The 26,911-nt window shown below is 44.9% G+C and overlaps 1 protein-coding gene across 1 annotated transcript in view; it reads left to right on the top strand.

Annotated features, from left to right (window-relative positions):
* Itih6 (inter-alpha-trypsin inhibitor heavy chain family member 6) overlaps positions 1-20,578 on the top strand; it is a 30,213-nt gene extending 9,635 nt beyond the window's left edge. Inside the window, 12 exon segments of the mRNA XM_028772621.1 lie at positions 747-857; positions 3,147-3,394; positions 6,316-6,485; positions 9,430-9,546; positions 11,109-11,280; positions 11,726-13,620; positions 13,622-13,784; positions 15,768-15,860; positions 16,953-16,988; positions 17,201-17,314; positions 18,719-19,096; positions 20,367-20,578. Of these exon segments, the coding sequence (XP_028628454.1) occupies positions 747-857; positions 3,147-3,394; positions 6,316-6,485; positions 9,430-9,546; positions 11,109-11,280; positions 11,726-13,620; positions 13,622-13,784; positions 15,768-15,860; positions 16,953-16,988; positions 17,201-17,314; positions 18,719-19,096; positions 20,367-20,578 (3,709 nt within the window).
* The last annotated feature ends 6,333 nt before the right edge of the window (positions 20,579-26,911 follow it).

Genomic DNA, 26,911 nt, shown 5'->3' with positions numbered 1-26,911 from the left:
CACCCATTCCATCCCCCTCCCCTTTGCCTCTGAAGTGCTCACAGACAGGAGCTTAGTATGGCTATCCTCTGAGAAGCTCTGCAGGCATCTGACTAAGACAGATGCAGATACTCATAGCCAACCTTCACACTGAGCCCAGGGACCACAATAAAAGAGTCACTGACAATTTTTAACCATTTATATCATTCACAATATTATTTATCTAATGTGTTGTCACACACACACACACACACTCACACACACACGGGGTGGAGGAGAGAATCTCTTGGCCTGGAACTCACTATATAGATAGTCAAGAGGAACCTTGAATTTGTCTTCCTAAATGCTGGGATTCTATGTCTGCACCACCATGCTTAGCTTGTTGTGTTTTATTTAAAAAACAAATGTTATAGCAAATATACAACAATTACAATAAAAACGTTCGGGTATGTTACAACTAAAAATATTTTTGTGTGTTAAAAGACAAACATTCGTCAATGCTTTAAGAAACATAAAACTGCAACCCTGGTATCCCTGATGCTGTGTGGTCTTTCTTTCCCCCAATTGACAAACAGACTTTAGGAGAACATTGTCACCTCTTTTGTCTCACTCTCACTGCCACTAACTGTTCCCACTCTATTTTGAGTTTAATGAAACGTTTTATTCTTTCTTTGCCCACCCCCCTGCTCCTCTCTTTTATTTCTGTTTTTGACCATTGTTTTTCTTTGTCTGACTTCGCTATCTCTTCTTTTTCTCTATCCCATCAGGGCCATCGACAATAAAATCTATGTTGCAGAAATCAAAGAAAAACACCAGGCAAAGAAAATGTATGAGAAAGCCCATCAGCAAGGAAAGACGGCTGCTCATGTAGGCATCAGGTAAGACTCTATCTCATCTGAAATGTGATTAAGTCATCTTAACTGTATGGCCAGGAAAGATGTACCTTCTCTCTGGACCTCATTCTCTATTTCTGTAAAATGAAGAAAACTATTTCTACTTCATAGATTTACATCAAGATTGTGTGAGTCAGTAAAATCTAAAGCCTATAACAGTAGATGTTTAATAAGTGGAGGTTTACTTCCCTAATTCTAGCATTCTTCCACTAGCAAGATGAAGCTTAATGGTGCTTTAGGGGAAGATTATATTCAAGTGAGTTTTTCTCTCCTCTTTTTATTTTTAATATATTTTATTTATTCTCTGAGAATCCCATACCTGTATGCAATGCAATTTGATCATATCTGACTCATCCTCCATCCAACCCCTCATATACCCCTTTATTTCATCCCCTCCCAACTGCATATAATTTCCTTTGTTTCTTTATAATGGTCTCCGTTCAGTTAGCAAGTGAGTGTGGGCCACTTACTGGAGCATGGCAATCTACCAGTGACTATATCTTCCAAATAAAGAAGACTTTCCCACACCCACAGAAACCATCAACTAGCTCTTCAGTGAAGAGTAGGATCTCATGGGCCCTTTCCCCTTTTCATGCTAGGACTTTGGTTAGCTCCATCTTGTGCAGGTCTTGTTCAGATAATTATAGCTGCCATGAGTTCATGAGTTCCCATTCTTTAGGTTTTGCATTCTTTCTGACCCCTATTCCATGATGTTACCTCAGAGTGGGCGCCAGAGTAGGCAAAATAGATGTCTTATTTAGGGATGATTCACTTATTCTCAGCATTTTGATCAGTTTTGAGTCCCTTCACTAACCAAAAAGAAGATTTATGATCAAACTTGAGACCATTTAGTAAAACAGTAATAGGTGGGTTCTTTCTTAGGGCCTGTGACCTCCTTAGCCATATACTTTTGACTAGGGTTTTTGGTACTAGGCATGAAATTCTTCCTGTGAAGCATGCCTCAATCTAACCAGAGAGTAGTTGGTTATCCCTAGAACACTCATACCACTATTACACATCTGGCCTGGTAAGCAGATATTGTAGTGTGCTAGGTACAGCTCTGGGAAAAACCATTGATATATCTTCTCCTTAAGTATCCTAGATAATACCTTCCAGCACTAGAAAAGCTAGTTAGCAGGAAGGAAGTTTCTTGGTAAGTTTTTTTTTCTATTTCCAGCAACAAAAGTGTGTGACATCTTCAGCAATAGGGTTTGCCTGTCTTTCTATAGTGGGCAACACAAAGAAATGGCAATGGCCTATATTATTTGGGGACTTCTGGGGCCACCTTGAACAACAATTCACAAGGAGATACGGCACAGGACACATTATGATTTTAGTTTTATAACACATGAGTTCTGGGAGTAACATTTCCACCTCTGTAGGGTAGGGTGCCTCCATTAAAGCTCCTTTTAAAAATGATATTTTAAATTAGCTAACAAAGTCATAGCTTTCCATAAGGCTTCTTCATACATTGTTAATTTTGGTTAACCCATACCCTGTATACTCAACTGCCCAATACTCCAACTCTCATTACCATTTAAAACTTTAGACACCAGTATTTCCCCACCCCCATTCCTTCACACTATGTATGTTCTACTCATCCCATTAAGGCCTCTTGCTCCTCCCCCACATTCATGGGCACTTTCTGGCTTCCTGACTTCTTACAGACACTTTAAATCAGACATGGATATCTTCAAATTTAAAGTTACGATCTACATGTGAGAGATAAATGATAGTATTTGTCATTCTGGCCTGGGTTAACAAGTGAGATTTGTCTAGATTGACTCTTATTTCTTAAATGAGTTCCATTCATCTGGTATAAGTATTATATTTTTTATGGAGTCCTCTCAGCTTCTAAGAGAGTTTCATCTTACAGGAATGAATACTTTAGATTTTGGCCACATAAACAAACACAGTTTAACACTGGGATCAGGCAGGTTTAAGGGACTATTTAAAGGCAGAGAGGCATTGTTTGCATAAGCTGAAAACTCCTTTTGTTGAATCTGGATTCAGATTTTTATCAACCACATTTCCATAAGGGAGAGAGCTACCTTTGAGATTATTTTCCCAGTAGAATGTTCAGGAGAGGGGATGAAGGAGGAAGAGAGGTTGCTGCATGGATGCCTGCATGATTGACTGTGACCCAGAGACTTATCTGAGACCTGATCAGGTCCATTGGTTAAGGGTGAGGGTTAGCAGAAGCACGCCATCCAATTGTTCCCTACACCACAGGAAATCCAACACCCTTCCTATCCATTTCTACTTCTTGCCCAGGGACCGGGAATCAGAAAAATTTCGAATCTCCACTAGGCTGGCAGCAGGCACAAAGGTGACTTTTGCCCTGGCCTATGAAGAACTGCTACAGCGACACCAGGGCCGGTACCAGTTGGTGGTAAGCCTGAGACCTGGACAGTTGGTGAGGAAGCTGAATGTAGAAATCACTGTATCCGAAAGGACAGGCATCGCCTATGTGCACATACCTCCACTGAGGACAAGCCGAGTGTCTACCAACAACCAAACAAGTATGTGGGCAGTGCTATGAGATGCCAAAGACATTGCCATTCTTTAAATGGAGATCTTAAACATTCTGTGGGACAGTAATATCCCTCTACCAATTTCCTTCCCAAATCAAAGACAAGAGGGCTTGCTTAGAGTTTGAGATATTTGCCATTCAAATCTGCCCAATTCTTCAAGTTAGTATGAACTTGGCATGGAATAGAAGCTTCTAAAAGTATATATTCAATTATTAAAATTATTAACAGACATGGCATGGTAGCACATGCCTTTAATCCCAGCTATCAGGAGACAGAAGCAGATACCTCTGTGAGTTCAAGGCCAGTTTAGTTTATATAGTGACTTCTAGATCAGCCAGGGCTAGACAGTGAGACTTTATTTTTTAAGAAAGAAAGAAAGAGCCGGGCAGTGGTGGCGCACGCCTTTAATCCCAGCACTTGGGAGGCAGAGGCAGACGGATTTCTGAGTTCGAGGCCAGCCTGGTCTACAGAGTGAGTTCCAGGACAGCCAGGGCTACACAGAGAAACCCTGTCTTGAAAAACCAAAAAAAAAGAAAGAAAGAAAAAGAAAGAGAGAGAGAGACAGACAGAAAGACAGAAAGGAAGAAGTAATGTTTGACAGGTAGATGGAAAGTGGATCATTAACAATAAATATTGAAGGCTATAGAAACCATGGGGGAGGAGTCCTACTTTTCCCTAAATGACCACAAAGAGTAGACAAAAAGCAGAAAGGTAGGGCAAGTAATTCTGGGACAGCATGCAGAACAGAAAAGCATCTTGACTAATAGCCTTACTGCCAAGTCCATCTGTAGGATTAAGAAAGGAGGACTGACTGCAGTACAACCTGGATATAAGCTTAAGGAAACACAGAATCTAGTACCTTATGCTCCTGGAGCCTGGTTCCATAGGCTTGGGTTAGGACCACAAACCTCCACATTTAAGGAGGCTCAAGTGAACTTTATATCAAGACAAGCTGGGGGACCACTAAACCAATTTAAACACTTTCCTGAGAGTTGAAGGGATAGAAACAAGGAAATTACATAGCTCAAGAGGACACCCTTGCAGAGATTTTCAGCACTAAAGGGTCCAGCTGATAGGGACCTGCACAGCCAGAAAGACAGCATGGTGCAAGCTGGGTTCGAAAGCCAGATTGACTCTGTCATAATATAGGGCTATATGCTACCCTTCGTTGAACTGTTAAATGAAAGAGAGGAAATCTATGATCTGGGACCAAAAGCACAGGTTGTTTTACTAGAGCTGAGGAAAGAGCCTAGGCCCTTGTTCATGCCAGGTGATCACTCTCTCAGAAAGTAATACCATGGCTTAGTTAGGGTTTCAATTGCTGTGAAGAGATGCCATGACTACAGCAAGTCATTAAAAAAAATTAAACTGGGGTTGGCTTACATTTCCAGAACTTTGGTCCATAATCACCATGGCAAGAAGGTAGGATGTGGGCAGACCATAGTGCTAAAGCAGGAGCTGAGAGTCGTACATCTTGATTGAAAGGCAGCATAAATGAAAGACACATTTAGCCTAGATTGAGCACCTGAGCCTAAATAAACTGCACCCAGTGACACAAGTCACTCAAGAAGGCCACACTTATTCCAACGAGCCCTTAACTCCTAATAGATCACCTTCTATGGGCCAAGCACTGAAAAATATGAGTCTATGAGAGGTCATTCTTACTGAAACCCCCTCACACACTAAGATCTATGGCAAAACATGAGAACATTGACCTTTCCATATGACATATAGTACCCTAATGAATGCTGGTGGAGGTGGTAACAGTTCCCTTCATTTGACACTCACAAAGTTACAGGTGTGCTTTTAAAGGCCTTTTCCCTTAACCCCACATTGAATCCCTAAGACAGGCCACAATGACCCAGGAGCCACTGGCACCACTGTACTGTAGCTATGGAGATCAGAGCGCATTGGCCAGCAACTGGCCCAGGAACACAGGGCACTATCAGGGACCTGAGCCCACAGGGCAGCTGAGTCTAGCAGCCTGCATGCTTGAGCCCCAAGCTATAAATGGCAGCACCCTCCCCCTTCTCCTTAAAGGTTAAAACAGAGGATAGAAGTAGTCCTGTGGGGATAAAACAAAACAAAGAGGCCTGGAAGGAAGGAAGCCCAGGGAATGTATGTGACCAGGCCCTCAGAGCAAGGGGCTCAGTTTGCCCCTAAGCTTCCTGACAGCTGGAGCAGGAAGGAGGAGGGAACTGAATTCCCAAGTCTCTATTTTCTGGAGAAAGGGAGGCTCTGGGACATTTCTAAGTGGACACTTGACTTGGACTAAAATTCCAGAGGAGTTGATCCTGACACCAGTTGAGCAAATGTCCAGAACCAAAAGTTGCCATGATTTCACGAGACTCAGAGAGACTCATTCAGAGGCACCATTCTGAGTAAAGGAGGAATAGAGGGAAGAAAGGCCAGCAGTTGTGTCTCAGAGGAGAGCCCTGCTAGCCTGCCCTGTCTCACAGCAGGAAGGAGAGGAGAGGAGCCCGGCCCTGCCACTGTGTCTGTCTGTCCTCTCCACCCACTACATTGGTCTCAGGAGAAGGAGACTGAGACTCCCTTTGGAGCTGGGGGCATGGGAGGCCTGCAGAGACAGGCCTTGGGTGGGGTGGGAAGTGAGGCAGGGAGAGGTTGTGAGTGGAGAACAGATCCTCTACCTCATGGTGCTGGGAGCTGAGGGAGGGCTGGGTCTGGGAGACAGAGTGTGAGGAATGGGGCAGGGCAGGAGCTGACCAAAGGGGCTTGTGACAGAGTGACAGTGGGCAGCAGGAAGGGCATACTAGGCAAGCGGGACAGCCTGGAGTGCCAGGGGTTCCAGGTCTCACCCTCCCCAATCATTGCCCAGAGCTCTTACTGTCCCCATCCATGGTTTTTCTCTCTGCTGAGCCCTCCGTGTCACCCGGATGCCTATACAGGTGAGGGTGACTTGCCCCCATCCACCAGGATACAGAGGGGAGAGACCTGTGTCCGCATCACCTTCTCCCCAACACTGCAAGACCAGTCTGCCTTCTCCAGCTCAGGCATCATGGCTGACTTCACCATCTACTATGATGTGGTCATGGACGACATCATTGGAGACGTGCAGGTACCTGGACCCCAGAGCTACAGAGTTCTTGGGCACACGGTGACTGGGGCCAGAGCCATGCTCTAGGCTATAGGAGGTGTCCCTCTAGGGTTATGTGAGAGGGGTCAAGGCATGAGGCTTCCCTCATGGGGAACCATGTACACACAGCACAGTTAGACACAACCAACTGGAGAACTTGGAACAGGGCCTGAACAGAGTCAGCGAGTTGTATCAGTAAGCAGCCCCTTTGCAGAGCAAGGTATTGCTGAGTAATTGGGCCACATACTTTCTGTATGTCTCACTCTGTCTGCTTGTCCTTGGCTTTCTTGTCTGACTGACTTCTGCACACTTGTTCCCCACCACAAGGCCCCTTCCTGTACAGGCAGTGTGTGACCTCTGAGGCTGAACACCCCTGGAGGAGAGGGGAGCTCCTGTGTTCCAACAGATCATGGTTGATCTGACCCCAGACCCCAGGCTTGCTCATGGGGTTAGCCAAAGCCTGAGAAGTCAGCTCCCAGAAGGTCTTCCTGCCTTCCTGCAATGCTCCCCACACAAACCACCCTGCTGAATGGCTCCAGGTCACCAAGCACCTTTGTCCACTAGTGCCTGAGCCAGTCCCACAGGGCACAGGAGCACTGATTTGCTCAGGCTCCCTGGTGCCCTGGCTGTGTCTACCTCCACCTCCTCCACTGGTCAGCTCCTGCTTCTCCAGGCTTGTCCCTGGTAAACCCCGTCCTATCTCCATCCCTCCACCTCTGACCCACGGTTCTCTCTCTACCCCACCCCATGCGGTGCTGGCAACAAGCATGCTCCTTCTTCCCTGTCTTGACACATCCACCAGCAAAGTACTCAGGCCCAGGGTCCTACTCATTGTCCCTGGAAACTCGGAAAGGATCGGCCGGCCTCAGCTCCCAATCTCTCCCCTACCTAGCTCCTGGTTGTCAAGCAGACAGATCTGTGGTGTCATCAGAGATCAAATAAACCATAAGTGCTGTGCTAAGCAGTATGTGAGTGGTGCCAGGCAAGGAGGTATCAGGATGGTCTTCCTGAAAGAGCTAACATGGAAAGTTCTGTGGCAATAGTGAGTAGACCTTGCCTGGAGTGAAGGGAAAGGCCCAGGGTATTGTGGGGAGGAGGCAGCCTATGCAGACTGAAGGCAAGGATACATATGGAGACTCGTGGCAGTTATGGCTGTTGCAAAGAGGCAGCGTGGAAGGCCTGCGCTAAGACAGGGAGTCTGAGAGTAAGCAGTCCACACTTTAAATATGGCTGGTTTGAGGCAAAGAGGCCTGGCAGCCCTGGATGTTTGCAGCAGCTCAATGCAGTGAGGGTGGGTGGCCACATGGTTAGAAGGCCAGGCTGTCTCTCAGATGTGATGGCAAGGGAGCCTGGTGATGATGATGGTCTCCATGAGGAAAGCATAGCAAGGCTGCTGGTGGAGAGAGCAAAGGTGTTGCTGGGCCCTCCAAGTTGGAGGCATCTGAACGTTCCAATTCTTCATGTGGCCAGTGAGGGGGACACAGTGGGGGAAGGGGCAGGGGGTGCTATGGCCTGGGGTTTGTCATGTGGAGTCTGAAGTGGCGACCCAGCACTATAATGAAAGGGAGGAAGCAAAGTCACCCAGAGACAATGTGCCCACCTAGCACTCAGAGTAGCTTCTGAATTCGGCAGGCCTGACCTTAAGCTCGGGGTACCTGACCCCAAATTCCTCAGGAGGGACCCATTCTTGAGCATATGGACCCCTCTGGAAATCGAGGTGGGCTGCACAAGCTTGTGTGACTTGGTGCCTTTCAATGTGTGTCCGGGCTGACAGCATGGCATGATTGCCTGAGCAGGCTGCCAGAGTCTGCTGGACAGTCTTGTACCCAGGATATAGGCTAGTCACAAAACTGTTTAGAATGGGGTCAGGCATTGTAGGCTCACTTCCCTCCCCCACACATACCGGGAACAGGGAGCCCTCAAGGTTTCTGCTCATGGCTTCTTCGCAGTGACAGGGCGGGTGAGTGATAGAAGCCTTGGGGAAAGGGGACAGGGAGCCAGGATTGTGGGGACAGGCCTGCCATTCCATGTGAATTAACTCAGAGGCAGGGAAGGAGGAGAAAGCATTTCCTCTTCCCATTCCTCTCTCTTCCGGAAAAGAAGGGAGCTAGCTCACTGTGTGACTGAGAGCGCACTGCAGCAAACACTGCTGTTCCTGGGCAGTCCTGAGGCCTTCCTTAGGCCTCAAGCTGTAAGCTCCAGGACAGCTTAGACCCTTAGGCAGCCTAGGCCTCTCTGGCTGGAGAGGACACTGGTCCTGAGGGGGGTCTCCTGGCCCATCTCTTTCTCTTCCCTCCACTGACCCAGCCCTCAGGCTCTGCAGAGGGAAAGATGGGAGTGGGGGCAGGGGACCAGCAGCCAATCACATCAGGACAGCCCAAGGCATCTGCACCTGGTGCTAACCAATCCCTTCTGCACACATAAGCTCTGTTGGCCTCTGCCTCCTCCTCCCCTCCCTGCTCTGCCCAGCAACAGCAGAAAGGAGAGTTTAGGAGGAGAAGGAGGCCCTGCGAGCTCCCAGCCCTTGGCAGCAATGAACTGGGCCCCCGGCTCACTCTGTCGAGGGAGGTTAAAACAATACTTTCCGTTCCTGGAGCCCAGACAACCGTCCCCGGGGACCCTCAAGCCTGTGCAAGTCAGGCTGCCTCGTGGACAGGAACTCACGTATTCCAAAGATGCTGACCCTTGTAGGCCTGGGCCCCAAGCTTGTCTTCTTCACTCTGCTGCTCTGGGCACGGCCTGGGATGAAGGTCTGCAGAGCAGAGGTTCCGTTCTGGTGTGCAGATAAACGCCAGGCCAACACACACAAGTAGGGAGAGGGAGCTGGCCTGGGAAAGAGAGAGCAGGGCGTCATGCAGGAGAGGGAGAGGGGCCTAATTAGGACTGGCTCTCATCGTGCTTCTTGGCTCCCCTTCTCTTTATCCAGGTCTATGGTGGCTATTTTATTCATTACTTTGCCCCCAGAGGCCTCCAGCCAGTAGAGAAGAATGTGGTGTTTGTTATTGATGTGAGCGGCTCCATGTTTGGAACTAAGTTGCAGCAGGTAACAAGGACTTTGCTTGCTGCCTCTGAAATCTATAACTCTCTCCCTTTTAAATTCTGTAAAATGTTAGTGCTTTTTTTTTTAAAGCCTAACGCTCTTTTTGTCAAAGAAGTTTTCACATGATAACCCAGGCTGGCCGCAATCTCACTATGTAGCTGAAGATGACCTTGAACTTTTGATCCTCTTGCCTCCACCTTCTGAGTGCTGGAATTCTAGATATGTACCAGGATGTCCAGTTTATGTGGTACTTAAGATTGAATAGACAGCTTCATGGATGCAAAAAAAAACACCACTATAGTAACTGAGCTATATAATGCCAGTCCGTACTACCTCTCAGCGTTTGACTTGTGTCTGATCCATCAACTACTAGCTGTGTGAGCCTGAGCCAGTGACTCTTTCTGCCTTAGTGAGTCTCTGTGCCCTTACTTGGAAATATGGATAATATTAATGCCTTTCCCAGTATGCTTCTGTAACACCTGTATGAACTAATACCCCTTAAGTATTCAACGATGTCTGGACCATTGGAGTGTCCTATAAATGGTACCTAATACTGGACTCTACTTGCTATGGAACCTTCTATATGCCTAGCTCTATGCTAAATATTGTCATGGAGGAAAGAGAGAGAAGTGGAAGCATTCTGAGTCTTGTTCTCAGAGTATTTGATATGTGGCTGGAGAGTAAATATATTCCATATCAGAGTGTTAATGAACAGTCTGGAATAAAGACTGTATAGGTGAGATGAATGAATGCAGATAACCCACAAAGTGCTTTCTAGAGAATGGGCATGTGAAAGACCATTGAAGATGTGAATAAATAAAGGAGAAATGGTGTGCTTTCTAAAGGGCACAAGAGCCAAGTTATGAAGTTAGAATGGAATCTGGATTATCCAGGGGCTATTGAGAAAGGAAATGGGGGGGTGAGAATCAGCAACAGATCTAAGTGGAAATTAAGCAGGTGGAAGCCGGGCAGCCAGGTGTACAGCTCTGCAATCCTAGGGTTATCTGGCTCGAAGGGAGTGAAGTCATTCAACCCAGCATCACAAAGTCAGAGACCACTGACCATACAGACCAAGGAGCCCTGCAAAGAACAGAACCAGAAACTTCAAGAGTGAAGCTGTCACAGTGGATCGTTCTTCTATCGTTTATTTGGTTTGTTTTCTCGGACAGTCTATGTATCACAGGCTGTCTTAGAACTCATAGCCCTTCAGCTTCAGTCTCCTAAGTGCTGTTTACAGGTATGCATCACCAATTGTGGCTCCACTGGAAATTTCTTGATGACAGTCTCAAATTCTGTACTATCCAATACAATAGTCACTGGCCACATGTGGTCATTGAACATTTGAAATGTGCCTTTTGCAAGATAAGAACTGATTTTTTTTTTCTCCATTGAACAGTGAACTTCTAGGCCTACCATAAAGCCCAACAAACATTTAGCCCTGACACCTCAACTCACAGAAAGATGAGGTCAAAAGGGTTACAAGAGCATTGAGTGTCTTGTGGAAAGAGCCTTTCAAGTTCATGGGGCTCCGTTTTAGTTTTATCTCCTTCACCCTTTTCCCACAGACTAAAAAGGCCATGAACACGATCCTCAGTGATCTGCAAGCCAGTGACTCCTTCAACATCATTACATTTTCTGACACAGTTAACATCTGGAAAGCTGAAGGCTCAATCCAGGCCACTGTCCAGAATATCCATAGTGCCAAAAACTACGTGAGTCGCATGGAAGCAGACGGTTGTAAGTGTTACATTTTATTTCCGAGCATTTTTCCTGGTTCTGACTTTTGTTCAATTCTGTCTCAAATAATCACTCAATTCTCCCAAGATCTACTCCCTCTGTCATCTAAGCCATCTTTCCCCTGTAGCAAGAAAGGCTCTGGTTCTATCTTTACATGGCTGTCATCTGACTAGAGAATGAAACAATCCTGCCTCCCTTCTGCCTCCCCTCCCCACACCCTGGGAAAGAATGGTCTGAAACAGGGAGTGATAAAAAACAAGGACATATGGGCCCCACTATCAGGTCACGTGAGCCGGGGTGAGAGTGAAGGAGTTAGGATGGATAAGCAGTGGGAACAGCACAGCGTGAGAAAAGATAACGTGGGAAGGATGAGCCTGGGAGTGTGTCTCTAGTGGGGGTAAGAAATGGCCTGAGAACGTGGTCTCACAGTCTGCTCCCCGATTAGGGACGGACATCAATGCAGCTCTGCTGGCAGCTGCTTCAGTGCTGAACCATAGCAACCAGGAGCCTGGAAAGGGCCGTGGTGTGGGGCAGATTCCTCTTATCATGTTCCTGACAGATGGGGAGCCCACAGCCGGTGAGACAATTCCCAGTGTGATCCTTTCAAACATCCGCCAGGCACTGGCCCACAGGGTATCTCTTTTCAGCTTGGCCTTTGGAGATGATGCTGACTTCTCACTGCTGCGTCGTTTGTCCCTGGAGAACCAGGGAGAAGCAAGACATATATATGAGGATGCTGATGCAGCCCTGCAACTAGAGGGCTTCTATGCAGAGATTTCCAGGCCTCTCCTAGCAGATGTGCACCTAGACTACCTAGGTGGCTTGGTTGGGGCCTCCTCTAGGGCCCGTTTCCCTAACTATTTTTGTGGGTCAGAGCTGGTGGTGGCTGGCAAGGTGCAGCCAGGTGAGCAGGAACTGGACATCCACTTGGCAGCCCGTGGCCCAAATGGTCATCTTCTTGTGGCCCACCATAGTGAAGAAGCCACCAACAGCAGCCAGAAAGCCTTTGGTTGCCCAGGGAAACCTGCCCTCAATGTGGCCCACTTTATCCGCCGCCTGTGGGCCTATGTCACTATTGGTGAGCTGCTGAAGGCACGCTTCCAAGCCAGGAACACCACAACTCGCCGTCTGCTGGCTGCCAAAGCCCTCAACCTATCCCTTGAATACAACTTTGTCACAGCTCTGACTTCACTGGTTGTGGTGCACCTCGAGAAGACCAATGAGGAAGCCATGACCCAGCCATCCACTACGGCCAAGACAAGCATAGTCACACCCTCATCCAGCAACAGGGCTAGACTAGGGGCAGGCACAGTTCAAACAGCCTCAATTGTCAAGGTCCCTTCCAAATCAAGACCCACAAAACCAACCTCTACTGTTACTGCCCCTCAATTGATTGGGCCTAGTTCCAAGGAGCTCGGGACACTGGGTCGGTGGTCTAATAGCCTAACGACTTCAGTACAACCAAAGCCCCAAATTCCAGCCCAAGATTCCAGCACCTTGGCACTGCCAACTTTGAAGATGAAACCTCTTGCCTATGTACCTTCCAATTCTAATGACCAATTGCCTCAGAAGCCCAGTGCTTCTTCAACACACAAGAATCCTGGCATCACATCACTGGTTAATTCTAGGACACATATCATGCCTTTGAATCCTGTGAGCCCTGCCCAGCCCAAAGGTGGCACCATGAAACATTTTAATCCATTTACTCCTTTCAAACTCCCTGCCTCATCAGATGCCCACCCTACACCAGATGCCCCATCATACCTTCCTGTATCACAGGAACCTATATCACAGTCACCCCAAAGCCTGCCACAGCCCAAATCTATCTCCACATTTCAGATACCCAAATACCCATTACTCCTCAGCTCCAAGGATCTTGCTCCCAAGACTCCCCCAAATTTACCACACCCTAAACCAGGGATTGTCTTACCCAAGTCTCCTAAAATCCCTTCATCGCATAAACCTAGTGTCTCATCTCAGCAAACTTCTCCTAGCTTACTACTTTCCAAGTCCAGGACACCAACTCCCTATCGCACCCAAATCCCACTGCCTACTAGATCCAGGCCACTAGCTCCTCAGAGCCTCAGCACATTCTCAAACACACTCACTAGTTCCACAAGTCCCAGCAACACTGTGGCTACCTCTATTCCTAGGGAACCTCTCCCTTCTCCCTTTACCCCTACTCTGACCCCTCTGCTGCCCACTGCAAGACTCTGGAATCAGCAAGACCTGCTGCTAGGACCCAAGAGCAACAGGTAAGTTCTGGGACTGTCTCTGCCAGGGATTCCAATAATGGCCCTACCCAACAGCTCTGCTCCTATGCCAGAAAGCAACTCCCCTAAACCTCCCAATCTTGCTGCCTTCCAGCACTCTCACGGAAGGCATCAGTCTTCACCTTCTCCCAGAGAAGTTCCAGCTGCTGTCAGAATCAGTGGAAGAGTCCAAGTTCGTGGAGTCCTTGAACCCCCCAGTCTTCTATACCTTCCTCACTCCTGACAAAGATGGTGAGTGTTGCTGGCAAGAGGCCAGGCCAGAGTGGGAGGAGGTGCATGTGGAGAAAGCAGGAGCTGAGAGTAGATGAAGTATGTACGGATTCTAGTAATGCTCCAGAAGCTTCCTTGACTGCTCTGGGACTTTGGACTAGTTAACATTTCTAGACCTCTGTACCTAGGCACAGAATTTAGAGGCCTTGGCAAATAAGACTGGAAAGGCTAAACAGAAGCAAACTGGTCCAACTAGAGTTGACATTTGTCTCGTTGAAAAGGAGAATGGTTGCTAACTCCTAAGCACGGGAGGAATGTGGTAGTATAAATTGGAGCATCACTAGGTAAGACAGGTCTTCTTCTTGTTCTGTGCGCTGTGAACAGCCCCACTTAATAAATTTTATAGAAAATAATGGCAATTCCAGGTACATTTCCCAAAGACTATTAAGTACTATTTTCCAGATTTCCCTACGTACAGGCACTTCTCTTCATTTTATGTGTCTAATCCAGCATTTAATGTCCCATGAGGAATTATTGATATGTGTGCTTTATACACAAGGAAACGGAAGCACAGAGAAGTGAAACAACTTGTTTAGTGTCACACAGCTAGTCAGAGACTAAAACCCATACATCCTGGTCCCCAAAGAAATGAGTTTCTGCCACCCCACTAGACTGCTTTTTTTGAAAGAAGAGGGATCTCTTGGGTTACTTTATAGCGCAGGGTTAAAAAGGGTTAAGGGCAGTAGTAATTCACAGACATATGACAACATCTTTGACATACCTTGTCTGTCACTTCCCCCAATATCCAACCCACTTCTGCATCCTGGTGCTTGTATCTCTCATCTATTCCCCAAATCCACTGACTTCCCACAATCTCAACTGCCACCATTACAGATCAGACAAACACTACCATCTTATCTAAAGTAGCTGTCTCTGCCTCCTCACTAATCTCCCTGTTTGTGACAAACAAGTTCATGCCACTTTCCTACATAATGTTCCTCTAGGATTTCCCATGACTCCTGGAATAAAGTTCAAGGTCTTCTTCATGACCTGCAAGGCCCTGCATGGTGATCTCTGTATGCCCACACCATGGCTGACTTCATCTTCTCCCACGTCCCCATCCATCCTCTGAACTCTAGACTCTGATTTCTTCCTCACTCCTCCCACTGGGCCCTCCCTAGTCATCACTCAGGTACTTCTGTCTACTGCTTCTCCTTGATGCTCACCTGGCCTGTCCTTTCTTATAGTCCTCATTCCCTCCCTACTCCTACCTCTCCGGCCTGTGCCTTGAATCTTAGACCAGCTTCCTTGCCCATCCTCCTCCACAGGCCACGTCAGACATGTATGATACCCTTGATCAGTTCAAGTTTTATTTTGTATGGCATTTCCTACCCTTGATAATCATGACTATGCTATTTCTCTAGGTGAGAAACCACATCTGTCTTTCTCACCATCATATCCTGATGCCTAGGCAGTGCCTGGATGAATGAGTGAATGAGCAGATGAATATATAGGTGCTGTGAGAAAGAAATTTGAATCTGAACTTGAAAAAGGTTGTGACGGGGCGGAGGTGGTGCACGCCTTTAATCCCAGCACTTGGGAGGCAAGAGGCAGGCGGATTTCTGAGTTCGAGACTAGCCTGGTCTACAGAGTGAGTTCCAGGACAGCTACACAGAGAAACCCTGTCTCAAAAAAAAAAGAAAAAGAAAAAGAAAAAGAAAAAGAAAAAGAAAAAGAAAAAGAAAAAGAAAAGAAAAGAAAAGAAAAGAAAAAGGTTGTGACGAATATAGACATAAACAGGTCAGTTTGGGTAGCCACTGGGAACTTGCCCAGTTAGAAGGAAAGAAGGAGCAGACATGGAGGTCACATAGAATGCTGGCACATGGGAGACTGCAGCATTAGAGTCAGTAGTTGGAGGCAAGCCTGGGCCGCACAGTGCTATCTCCTGTCTTCTCTTTGTCCCAGGCGTGGGAAGGATTCATTTGATTTCTTTGTGTTTGGCAGGAAGTCCACACTGGGATGGCAATTCTGAGAGGTTCCTGGAAGTTGCTGAACATGACATAGATGCTGAGGAAAGTTCTAAGGAGCTTGTAAAAGGTAAACAAGGGGCTCTTCTAGCCAAGACTCCTCTAAGCCCTCTTTCTGCTCAGTGGCATCTGAAACTCTCACTGACAGTGTGGGGGCAGTTTAAAACAACATGTATTGGAGAATCAGTATTCTCAATGCAATCTCGCTGAGTATATCAGCCACGCATTAGGGTAGGTCCTCTGTTTATGATGAACTCAATGGTGTTTTTGTAGACCTTTGGCCTCATGTTGCTTGGTCTGGACAGTTTATCTTATTTGTCTCATTTGGTTTTTATTTTCATTTTTGCAATTTTCTGTTTCTTGTGGTTTTATGTTTGTTTCTTTCTTTGCTTTTGAGAGAGAGAATATAAAGTCAGGTGTGTAGGGAGGTGAAAAGGTTCTTGGAGGAGTTGGAAGGGGAAACATGATCAAAACATGCAATTTTTGTTTAAAAAAAGACAGCACCCATTTCCTTCTTCCACGTTCTCCTGCTGTAACAGAATGCTGCAACATGGGTAATTTGTAAAGAAGAGGGGTTTATTCATCTCAAGATTCTGGATTCTGGTCTGCTTGAGTGGCTGCATCTCCTGAGACTTTCCTTGACGCTGCAGAATCTCAAAGCAGTGAGAGCCATCACTCAGCAAGATGGAGCAAGACAGCCAAAGGGGACAGGGCTCTTAGAACATTGCTCTCTAATAATCCATCCATCCATCAGTTGATCTGGCCTCAAAGAATAACTAGAAATTGACTTGAGTAAGAAAAAAGTAAATAGGAGGAAAACATTCCAAAGGGCAAGAAAACCAGGAAGATGCAAACAACGAGCAGGCACTCATAGCAACCATTAGTTCAAGGTCTAGTGCGATAGTCATGTGTGAGGGAAGGAGGATTCAAGTGTAGCCTGGGCTATATATTCAGACCATGGCTTAAAGAACAAACAATAATAAATAAGATGGGATGGGATAAAGCATAAAGAAAAAATTGGAGAAATAAATTTCAGAAAAGATTTAAATACTGAGCTCAGGAATTTGGTTTCTACCTAAGACCCAGAAGCTGGAGGGACCCAGGGTTGTTGAGGATGTGTTAGATCAGTTCCTTACCAATTCATGTCCTCAATCCTTTGCAGGCACATGGCCAGGCATCTTCACCTTCTCATCTTCTGGTAATCCATTCGCCCCCACCCCTTATGCATTGGGACTGACACCGGGTACTCTCCCTCTTTCCCTCCCTCTCTTCCCCACTCACCTTCTCCCTTTCTTTCTTCTCCTCCCTCTTCCTCACTCTTGGAAATAGACATGGCCTTTCAATTCCCCTCTTCTCCTTCCTGCCATCTCTTTAAGACTCATAACATCAGTTTCATCTCCTGCCTTACAGTGGATGGGGACCCCCACTTTGTGATTCACGTTCCTAACTCAGATGAGAAGATTTGCTTTACATTGGATGGGCGCCCAGGGGACCTTGTGAAGCTCATAGAGGACCCTAAGGCAGGTGAGAACCCCAAGGATTCCATTTCCACACAAGACCACAACTGAGTGTTCTCCTGTCAACAACTCTAGACATTTAGCACTTTATTGAGTGCATCTTATAGTAGAGTGTATAAGACAATCACATATGTGAGGCAATACTTTATAAAGAGAGTTTGTGTTGGCTTACAGTTCTAGGAGGCCTCAGGGCTTCTACAGTATTATATACATACATGTAATATATGTATCTATTATAGTATGTATATAATACATATATATCATATAACTATATTACAATATATGCTCTATGTAATTATACACGTTATAACATATAAAATATATAATTACATATAGTATCTTGTAATATATTGTAATATGCAAGAATGCATATGAGAACAAACACATGACTCACAGACATCTGTAATTCCAGTTCCAGGAGATCAAATACCCTCTTCTGACCTCCATGGGCACCAGGCATGAACATGATTCACATACATACAGTTAAAACATACATAATTATGTATAAATACACATAAATAATATAAAATAAAACTAAACCCAAGCATAGTGGTGTTCTCCTTCAATCCAAGCACTCAGAAGGCAAAAGCAGTAGAATTCTCTATGAGTCAAAGGCCAGCTTGGTCTACATAGTGAGTACCAGGACAGCCAGAGCTACATAGTAAAATGCTGCTCAAAAATTAATCAATTAATTAGCTAATTAATTGATTAATTTTAAAAGTGAAAACAGGTACTTTCATAAAACCACCAAGATAGTCAGAAATACATACCAGGACATGTGGTAAATCATTTTGACATTCTGTGTACTCATAAATATGCAAATATGTACCACACAGTAACCCATACATATCAACAATTCAGCCATAGAATCTCTGATGCTTCCAGATTCATCCCAATCCCCAGGAGTCAAATACAGAGAGACAGCACACATTCTCTGCCCCATCAGACACATGAAATACACTAGTGCACAGAAATAGTCACCTGACACACACTGACATGCATCTAGATACATGCATACTAACACTTTATACATGTTGGCATATCTCGCAAACAACCAGACATACATAATCATACAATCAAAAATGCATATTGAAAAATTTCAAACATGCTGATGCACTGATATTCCCAGAGATACTCATTGGAATATAACCAAATACACAGATTTACACAGCAGTGGGCAAACACTCACATGCAAACAACCACATTAAGGTAAGCATGTGCACACATACTACATGCTACAGCTCAGGGGTGGACCATGATGAAAGCATTTCCACATAAGAGCTAACATTCTAACCTCAAATCTGAATGATGTCATCTGGACCCTGCGACCTCACACTTGCCTGTGCTTTAGGTTACCATGGGCACACTATAGTGAACTCCTGTGCTCTAGGCCTGCATTTCCCCCTTACAGGGCTGCATGTGAGTGGGCAGTTGCTTGGAGCACCATCAAGACCAGGTCATAAAGACCAGACCCGGACATACTTCCATATCATCACAATCACTTCAGATAAACCCCGGGCCTACACCATTACAATAAGTCGCAGTTCTATATCTGTGCAAGGTGAGAGCACCTTGAGCTTAGCCTGGAACCAACCTGCTCTGGTGAAGAAGCCCCAGCTGGAGCTCCATATGGCTTCTGGAGCCCAACTCACCCTCCGCCTTGGTCCCCACCTCAACTTCCTCATCCTTCGTCACCAGTACAGACACCCCAGCACACTACAGCTACCCCATTTGGGGTTCTATGTGGTCAATGGCTCAGGTCTCAGCCCCTCAGCACGTGGCCTGATGGGTAAGTGCTTCTGAGGCAGAGAGGAACCAGGGGATACCAATCCTAACGGAAACCTCTTTTCTCGTTCCTTTCTTTCTTCTTATTTTTGTGTGCTTATGAATGTTTTGTCTGCATGTTTGTTTGTGCACCACGTGTATTCTGGGTAGCCCTGGAGGACAAAAGAGGGCCTCAAGTTCCTTGAAACTAGAGTTAAAGGACTCCAGACCTCAGCAAGGAGAGCAAGTGATCTTAGCCTAGAGGTTATGAAGCTCAGAAGCCTTCTCCCCAGCCCAAAAACCGTCTTTAGGATGAAGGTCTAGTGGGCCCCTCACAGTCAGTAATCCCAACTTGACAGGGAAGAAGACAGAGACAAACATAGAAAAGTGCTTACAGGGAGGGGCGAGTGCAAGGCAGAGAGCTGCACAGAAAGCTAGAGTGACCCAGGGTAGGGATATTTTCCCAGCCTCAGAGCTCCTTGTCTGGCCTCAGTGGAAGAGGATGCTCCTAATCCTGCAGGGACTTGATGTGGGTGGTGGGGTGGGGGGGGAGGGAGAGAGTAGTGGTGCTGATACTTAGAAGGGAGCTCCGTCTTCTCATAGGAGAAAGGGAGGGAGGAATGGGGGGGAGGATCTGCATGAGGGGTACTGGGAGGAGAGAAGGGGCTGATATTGGGATGTAAAGTGAATAAATAAATGTAATAAAAATAAACAACAACACCAAAAAGAAACACCTCTGAGAAGAGGGAGGGCATTGCCTCTGGCAGGCTAAGCTGGAGCATACGGGAAAGGAATGGCGATAGCAGGAGCTAGAGCTGGCGTGATCCAGCAGAATGTCAAGGTGAGGAATTTGACCTTATCTCAAAGGCACCAGAGGAGTCATGAAAGGATCTAAACAGAGAAAAGACACAGCAAGGTCTTAGTGTTTTAAAGCACCATCTGAATGAAGGCTCCTGTGAACATGGAATGTAGGTACCTAGACTATAAATCAGAAGACCCCGGCAGCAGTGATAGTAGGTTGGATAGATATCTTCACCTCCCCATGGCTCCTTTAACCTCTTCTTCCCCTGTATTTTCCCATTTTCTCCAAGACCAGATGCTCTCTTTATCTCTGCTGTCTTGACTCTCCACTCCATGACACACCCCTGTCCCATCTGGCTTATTCATGTTTTCCCCAATGTCTAGCCTCTCCCCTCCTGTAGGCCTGCCATTCTAACCCTGCTACTTTTCTTCTAGATTCCCTGCTCACAGGCCTCCCTAGAGATCTAATTGGTGCTACATCTTCTCTCCCTCAGGACAGTTTCAACACACAGACATCCGGCTGGTAACAGGACCTGCTGGGTCTTATTTACAGAAGCACCATGGCCTGGACGTGCCAGTGGTACTAGGCAAGAGGCTACTGAAAGAGTCACCAAGGCTGCTTCCCCGCTGGACTTCATGCTGGCTGGTGAAACGTTCTCATGTGGAGCGACTGCTGGGTCAGCCCTACCTTGCCTATGTTCTGTGATGGCTGCTGAACCCAGAGATCCAGAGGCTATGGCATGGAATCAGCAATGACACAGACTTGGGTACATGGGAATGCACATAAAGGATGCATATGCACGTGCTACATGACAAATACACCAGGATACATAAAGATACACAAAGCTGAGCAGAACTTTGGCCCTAAAAGCTTTAGTGCTCTTTTTGTCTTGTTTATAGTCTCTATTCCTTCCAAATTTACATGATCCCTGGAAGTGACTTTCTTTTTATTGAGAATTTCACACATGTCTAAAATTTGCATGATTCCTGGAAGTGACTTTCATTTTATTGAGAATTTCACACATGTATACAGTATATTTTGATCATATCAAGGCCCCTATTCCTCCTTCTATTCCTCCCACAATCCCCCACCCCAATTCAATATCCCCTTCCCAACTTCATCTTCTCTTTTCATAGACTGTCATTCTTACAACCCAAACCTCACTGAGTGACTGGTTCTGTCTTGGAATTTCCCTAATAAGATATGATCTTAGCCATTGCTGGACTTCTGTGTGTATTCATCATTCTGTGTGGGGCAGGCTTCCTTTGCTTTATCTAGGTAAATGCACTTCATCTTTCAAGACTAGTTATCGCCTCCCCTAGAAGGCATTCTTTGGCCCCTCCATGAGGTTGAATTTGGTGCCCGCTTGGCCCCTCCAAGCTCACAGCATTTTTGATACTGTGTGATAATCATGTTTGCTCATCTGGATCCCAGCTGAAACTGAGCTCCTGGAGAGCAAGAATCTGTTCTGATTCCTTTGCATAGCCACAGTTCATGGCCCATGGTATGTGCTTAATAAATATTTGTAGAATAAATGAACAAAAATAACCATGAAATAACAGTAGGCAACATACATACATGCAACCAAAGATGTACTTCACATGCAGAAAAAGATGCACAAAGACACGAATGGGAATGGACAGCTGTGTGTGGGGCCATATGGCAGTGATCTTATCATTTGGAAGGCTGAGGCAGGAAAGCAGCTTCAATTTCAAGGTGAGTCTGAGCTATGTAGTGAGATCAAGGCTAACATGTGCTCTAAGGCAAGACCCTGTCTCAAACAACAACAGCAACAACAAAAGGGGAAACATAGACATATGGACACAAAGGCATGAAAAGGACAGGTGTTAGAGTGACTTTATCAGAGATAAGACATGCTTTCTTGCTGAGATTCTGTGTTCCCATGTCTTTGAGTTACTGTCCCTTCACAGAAATGCGAAGAGATTTAAAAAAAAAACACTTTGGACAAAACATGCAATGGCATATGCGAAGAACTGAGACATAACAACTTACAAAGTAATACAGAGATTCATATTGGAGGGGCAAGACTAAGATCACAGAGACACAAGAATATGACAGCCAGAAGGACACTGATCAGGACCACAGTCCAAAAATAACCAAGGACAAAAATGTAGAATCATGGAAATCCACTGGCACTCTGATTGCCAGACACGGGTGGAGATGGAGATGAAATGATTGTGCAGAGGTGCAAAGGCACAGCCATGCAGGCTGCAGAAGCAGACATTGCAGACTTACTGATGTGATGGCCGAGATTCCATGATATTAGTACACGCAAAAGACTGAGTCAATGTCACAGAGCCACATACTCCAAGATCCAGATACAAAGAAAGAAGACCTCTGAACAATGAAAATAACAACAACAAAAAAAGAGATAGAAATCAGGCCAGTCAGCACAAGGTGGGGTACCACTTGAGCTACAGTGGGACCCAGTGGTACAGTGACAACAAGGGAGTAGCATAAAAATTCAGAGACAGGAGTAGACATGGAAATGTGAATCCACAAATCCAGCCACATGGACCTAGGGTAAATTTATAAACAAATATAGATATGCCTAGAAAGGTACAGATAGAACGAAAACTAGGCACAGAATGTAGGCTAGTGGGCAGAAGCATAATGAGAAAGGTAGGTGTACAAAGATGCTGAATCAAGATATACCCAAGGATACCAATAGGTCACACAGAGCAACAAATAACAGCTACAGATGGAAGGATGATAATAGTGATTTCAACCTAAAGACATAAAGGTAGTGGTTCAATGATTTAAAAGCCTGGCTCTGGACTCCAGTCAAAATAAGGAGGCAAAGACATGAAACTGAAAATGATGAGGTAGAACAAAACAGATGCAGAGAAATACTCAAAGAAACTCACAAAACAGGAATGCCATGTGGAACCCAAGACAAATACTAGGGGACTATGAGAATACAGTTTCAATATTATAAATAAACACAGAGAGACATTGGCAAATATGTGGGAACAATAGATGGAGGAGAGGAAAAACGGAGAAAGGAAGTTCTGGAGATGCACAAGCTCGGGGACACTTCCATATCAGGCACATGGACGGCATCATATGCAAACCGTGAGAATACAAACACTGTCTGGAACAAAGGAACTCAGGGAGACACTGACACAAGAATACAGGGACACATATGCTGGATCACAGAGTATCCAATATATGCAAAGACTTAGGGTCACACAGAAATAAGAACAAATTGAGAGTGGAATACAGAGACTAGTGGCTACCAAGTCACCTTGTCTAGCCACTAGGTAGCATGCAAATGCACTCAAGGCCATGTGAAGATTCTAGGTATACAGACTCAGGGATGCACAAAGATTCAAATACATATGAAGAACTATGAATATACAAAAATTGACAGACATGTAAAGAAGCACTGATCAATAATTAGGAATACCCAAAAACTAAGTGCTACACATCAAAGGGCACACAGCCACACATGAGCACTCAAAACATAGCAACTCACTAGCTATGCAGCAGTTAGTGAGACACGGAGCTTTACGGTCACACAGAGACAGGAAAACACAGACACTAGGAAAGAAGCTTGGGACATGCTGAATCTCTGGTACATTCAAGAGTAAGGATACATGGACATTTAAATATACAGCTATGGTGCATGGAGATAAGGTCAGAAGTAAGGAATGCAGTGTCAAATGGGAATACCCAGACATATGGCTAGGTTGGTACTGAAACACAGAGACTGATAGAACTTATGGCATAGATTAGTATTTATAGAGTTGGAAATAGACTCCCATAGACTTACTGAAAATCAAGGACATACAATTACTAGATCACAGCATACCATAGAAACCACACACGCCAGGACACAGAAACATTGGTATACATAAATCTTGGGAAACTGAATTATGCAGACATAACTCAAGTATTTGTCATATAGATATTATGATTCACGCAGCCAAAGGAAAACACACATAGCCACTATAACACAGACACACTGGCACGAACAAATATTTAACACACACACACACAAGCTCTATGACAGCTGTCAGATACACAGAAATACAGAGGCAATAGTAATCAAATACTGGTTCACAGAGATGCTGGTATACATAGACAAAGGAAGACACAGAACCTAAGATACTAGAATACAAAGAACAGGCACAAAAACTGAAGCATATGGAAAACTAATCTTAGAGACAAAACAAAGTACCAACACTAGAAGAAATAACACGGAGGTATATAGACAGGACATTATAAAATACCACCAAGATACATGGATGCAGAGACTGACAAACATTGGGAAAGGTAAACACTGGGATACACATTTGCCAAGGTAAACTGGCACTGGGACATAGGAAAGCTGGCACATATGCTCTTGGGAATAGAGTCAACGACAAGGCATGCACATACAGACAGAACTATATTGAACTGGTCTTTAGAAATACTGTGCTATAGACACAGTTAGGAAGGTTAAAAACTAAGAGACACATTCTGGCTAGGGAAACAGATAACCTAACTGTAGATCTTCACCTCTCCCTCTGCTTCTCCAAGTGCAATTCCCCAGTCTCATCCCTAGCTTTGTAGTAGAAAACCTGCTGTAGCCTCCTTTGCCTGCCTGTAGCCATCTCCAGAGGATCACACAGATCATCTCCAAATTCATTGATTTGTCCCAGCCTACACTTCTAGCAGGGACTCCCTGGGAAACCACAGACCACTCCAAAAAGAGAAACAAGCAGTCTAATTGCAGATCTTTACCTCTTTCTCCATTCCTCTAAATCTAATCCCAACCCCACCCCCACCCCAGTCTCATCCCCAGGTCTATAGCAGAACTTCTGCTGTGGCCTCTCCTCACTCTCTGCCCTCATTCTCAGGGGACCAAATAAGCAGATCCTGTGGAACACCCTGCTTTCCTTCCTCTTATAAAGCCTCCCATACCCACCCCAGCCCATTCACATTACTGTCAGGTCTCAATACCCAGAAACACATTTGTCCTAGAACCCCCAGTGCCCCACACACATCAAGACCCCAGAAATTTTTCTAGGGCAACACACAGCCATAGCACTCTTCTAATAAATACAGAGAAAATAGAAAACAAGGAACAAAACACCTACTGAACAGTAATTAAAGCAATAAGACCAGATACCAGCACCTAGGAATATAATCTTCCCAGTCCCAAATGGCTAGATGCCAGAATAAAAACACAATAACAGCCAGGACAACGTGCCTATACTCGAATCCAGTAGCCCCACCACAGCAGGCTCTGAATATTCCAACACAGCTAAAGCACAAGAAAATGATCTTAAAACAACCTTTATGCATGAAATAGAGGTCCTTAAAGAGAAGATGAATAAATTCCTTTTTAAAAATCCAGGAAAATTTTTTTTTTAAAAAATCAATACAAATTATCAAAAACTGGAATTAGAAATAGAATCAATACAAAAACTCAAGCTGAAAGAATTTTGAAAATGAAAAATTTAGAAATTCAAACAGGAACTGCAGAAGCAAGTTCATCAACAGAATATAATAGATGAAAGAGAAAATCTCTCCCATCAGTCTCTTCACTCAGGCATTGAAAATATTACAGTAGAATTGGATTCCTCTATCAAAGAAAATGTTAAATCTAAAAAAACTCCTGGCACAAAACATTCAGGAACTGGGACACTATGAAAAGACCAAACCTAAGGATAATAGGTATAGAATAAGAAGGAGGAAAAACACAGATCAAAGTCACAGAAAACGTTCTCATAGAAGAAAATTTGTCTAACCTAAGAAGGAGATGTATATCAATGTACAAGAAGTATACAGAACCCCAAATAGATTGGAACAGAAAAGAAAACCCCCTCAGTAGTTAATAATCAGAGCAACAAATATACATAGCAAAGAAAAATATTAAAAGCTGCAAGGCAAGAGAAAGAGACCAAGTAAACGTTCCATGATACAAACCTAATTTGTGCAAGATCTATATACAAATCCAACCTTATAGAAGGTACTAGAAGGTAAACTCGAAGCTAAAGGGGTTAACTACATCCAAGAAAATACAGGAAATAAATCATATCAGATCATCAAAATCAAAATATGATAAACACATACATACATTGTCTCCATCACTACCACTACCACCCCCAACAACAACAAAATCATTTCTCACTGGCTGCTCTCAACATCAATGGTCTCAATTTTTAATAAAAAGACACGGATTCATAGAATGAATGTGAAAATGGGAATCCATCCTTCTATTGCATACAAGAAACATACCTTAACATCAAGGATGGATAAGGATTGGAAAAAGATATTCCAAGCAAATGGACTCAAAACTAAGCTGGTGTATTCACTTGATATCTAACAAAATGGAATTCAACCCAAAACTTATCAGGAAAAAGTAGGGAAGGACACTACATACTTATCAAAGGAAAAAAATCCAAGAGGTCTTTTCTCATACATTGATACATATCCTGATTACAGTTTCCCTACCTCTACTCATCCCAGTTCCTCACCATATCTCTTTCGATCTGAATCCACTCCATTTCTCTCTCCCATCAGAAAAGAACAGGCTTCTATGGGATAACAACAAAATATAACAAAATAAAATATAATAAGACAAAACCATCACACTGAAATTAGGCCAAGCAGCCCAACAGAAAGAAAATAAACCTAAATAAGGCAAAAGAATGAGAGACCCATGTATTCACACATTCAGGAGTCTCATAAAAACACTAAACTGGAAACTATCATATATAATCAGAGGACCTGGTACAGACCCATGCAGGCTCTGTAATTGCTGCTTCAGTCTCTGTGAGTTCATATGAGCTTTGCTTGTGTTGATTCAGATGGCTTTGTTCTCCTGGAGTCCTCCATTCACTCTGGATCTTACACTCTTTCCACCTTCTCTACCCTGGGGTTTCCTGAGCTCTGAACAGAGAGATTTGATGGAGATATCCCATTTAGAACTGGATATTCCAAGGTTCTCTGTTCTATCTCCCTCTCTCTCTCTCTGTTCTCTCTCTCTCTCTCTCTCTCTCTCTCTCTCTCTCTCTCTCTCTCTCT

This window comes from Grammomys surdaster, unplaced genomic scaffold (assembly GCF_004785775.1).
Source record: "Grammomys surdaster isolate TR1022 unplaced genomic scaffold, NIH_TR_1.0 216, whole genome shotgun sequence".
In the NCBI taxonomy this organism is placed as follows: domain Eukaryota; kingdom Metazoa; phylum Chordata; class Mammalia; order Rodentia; family Muridae; genus Grammomys; species Grammomys surdaster.
This window is presented reverse-complemented; position numbering and strand designations above follow the sequence as displayed.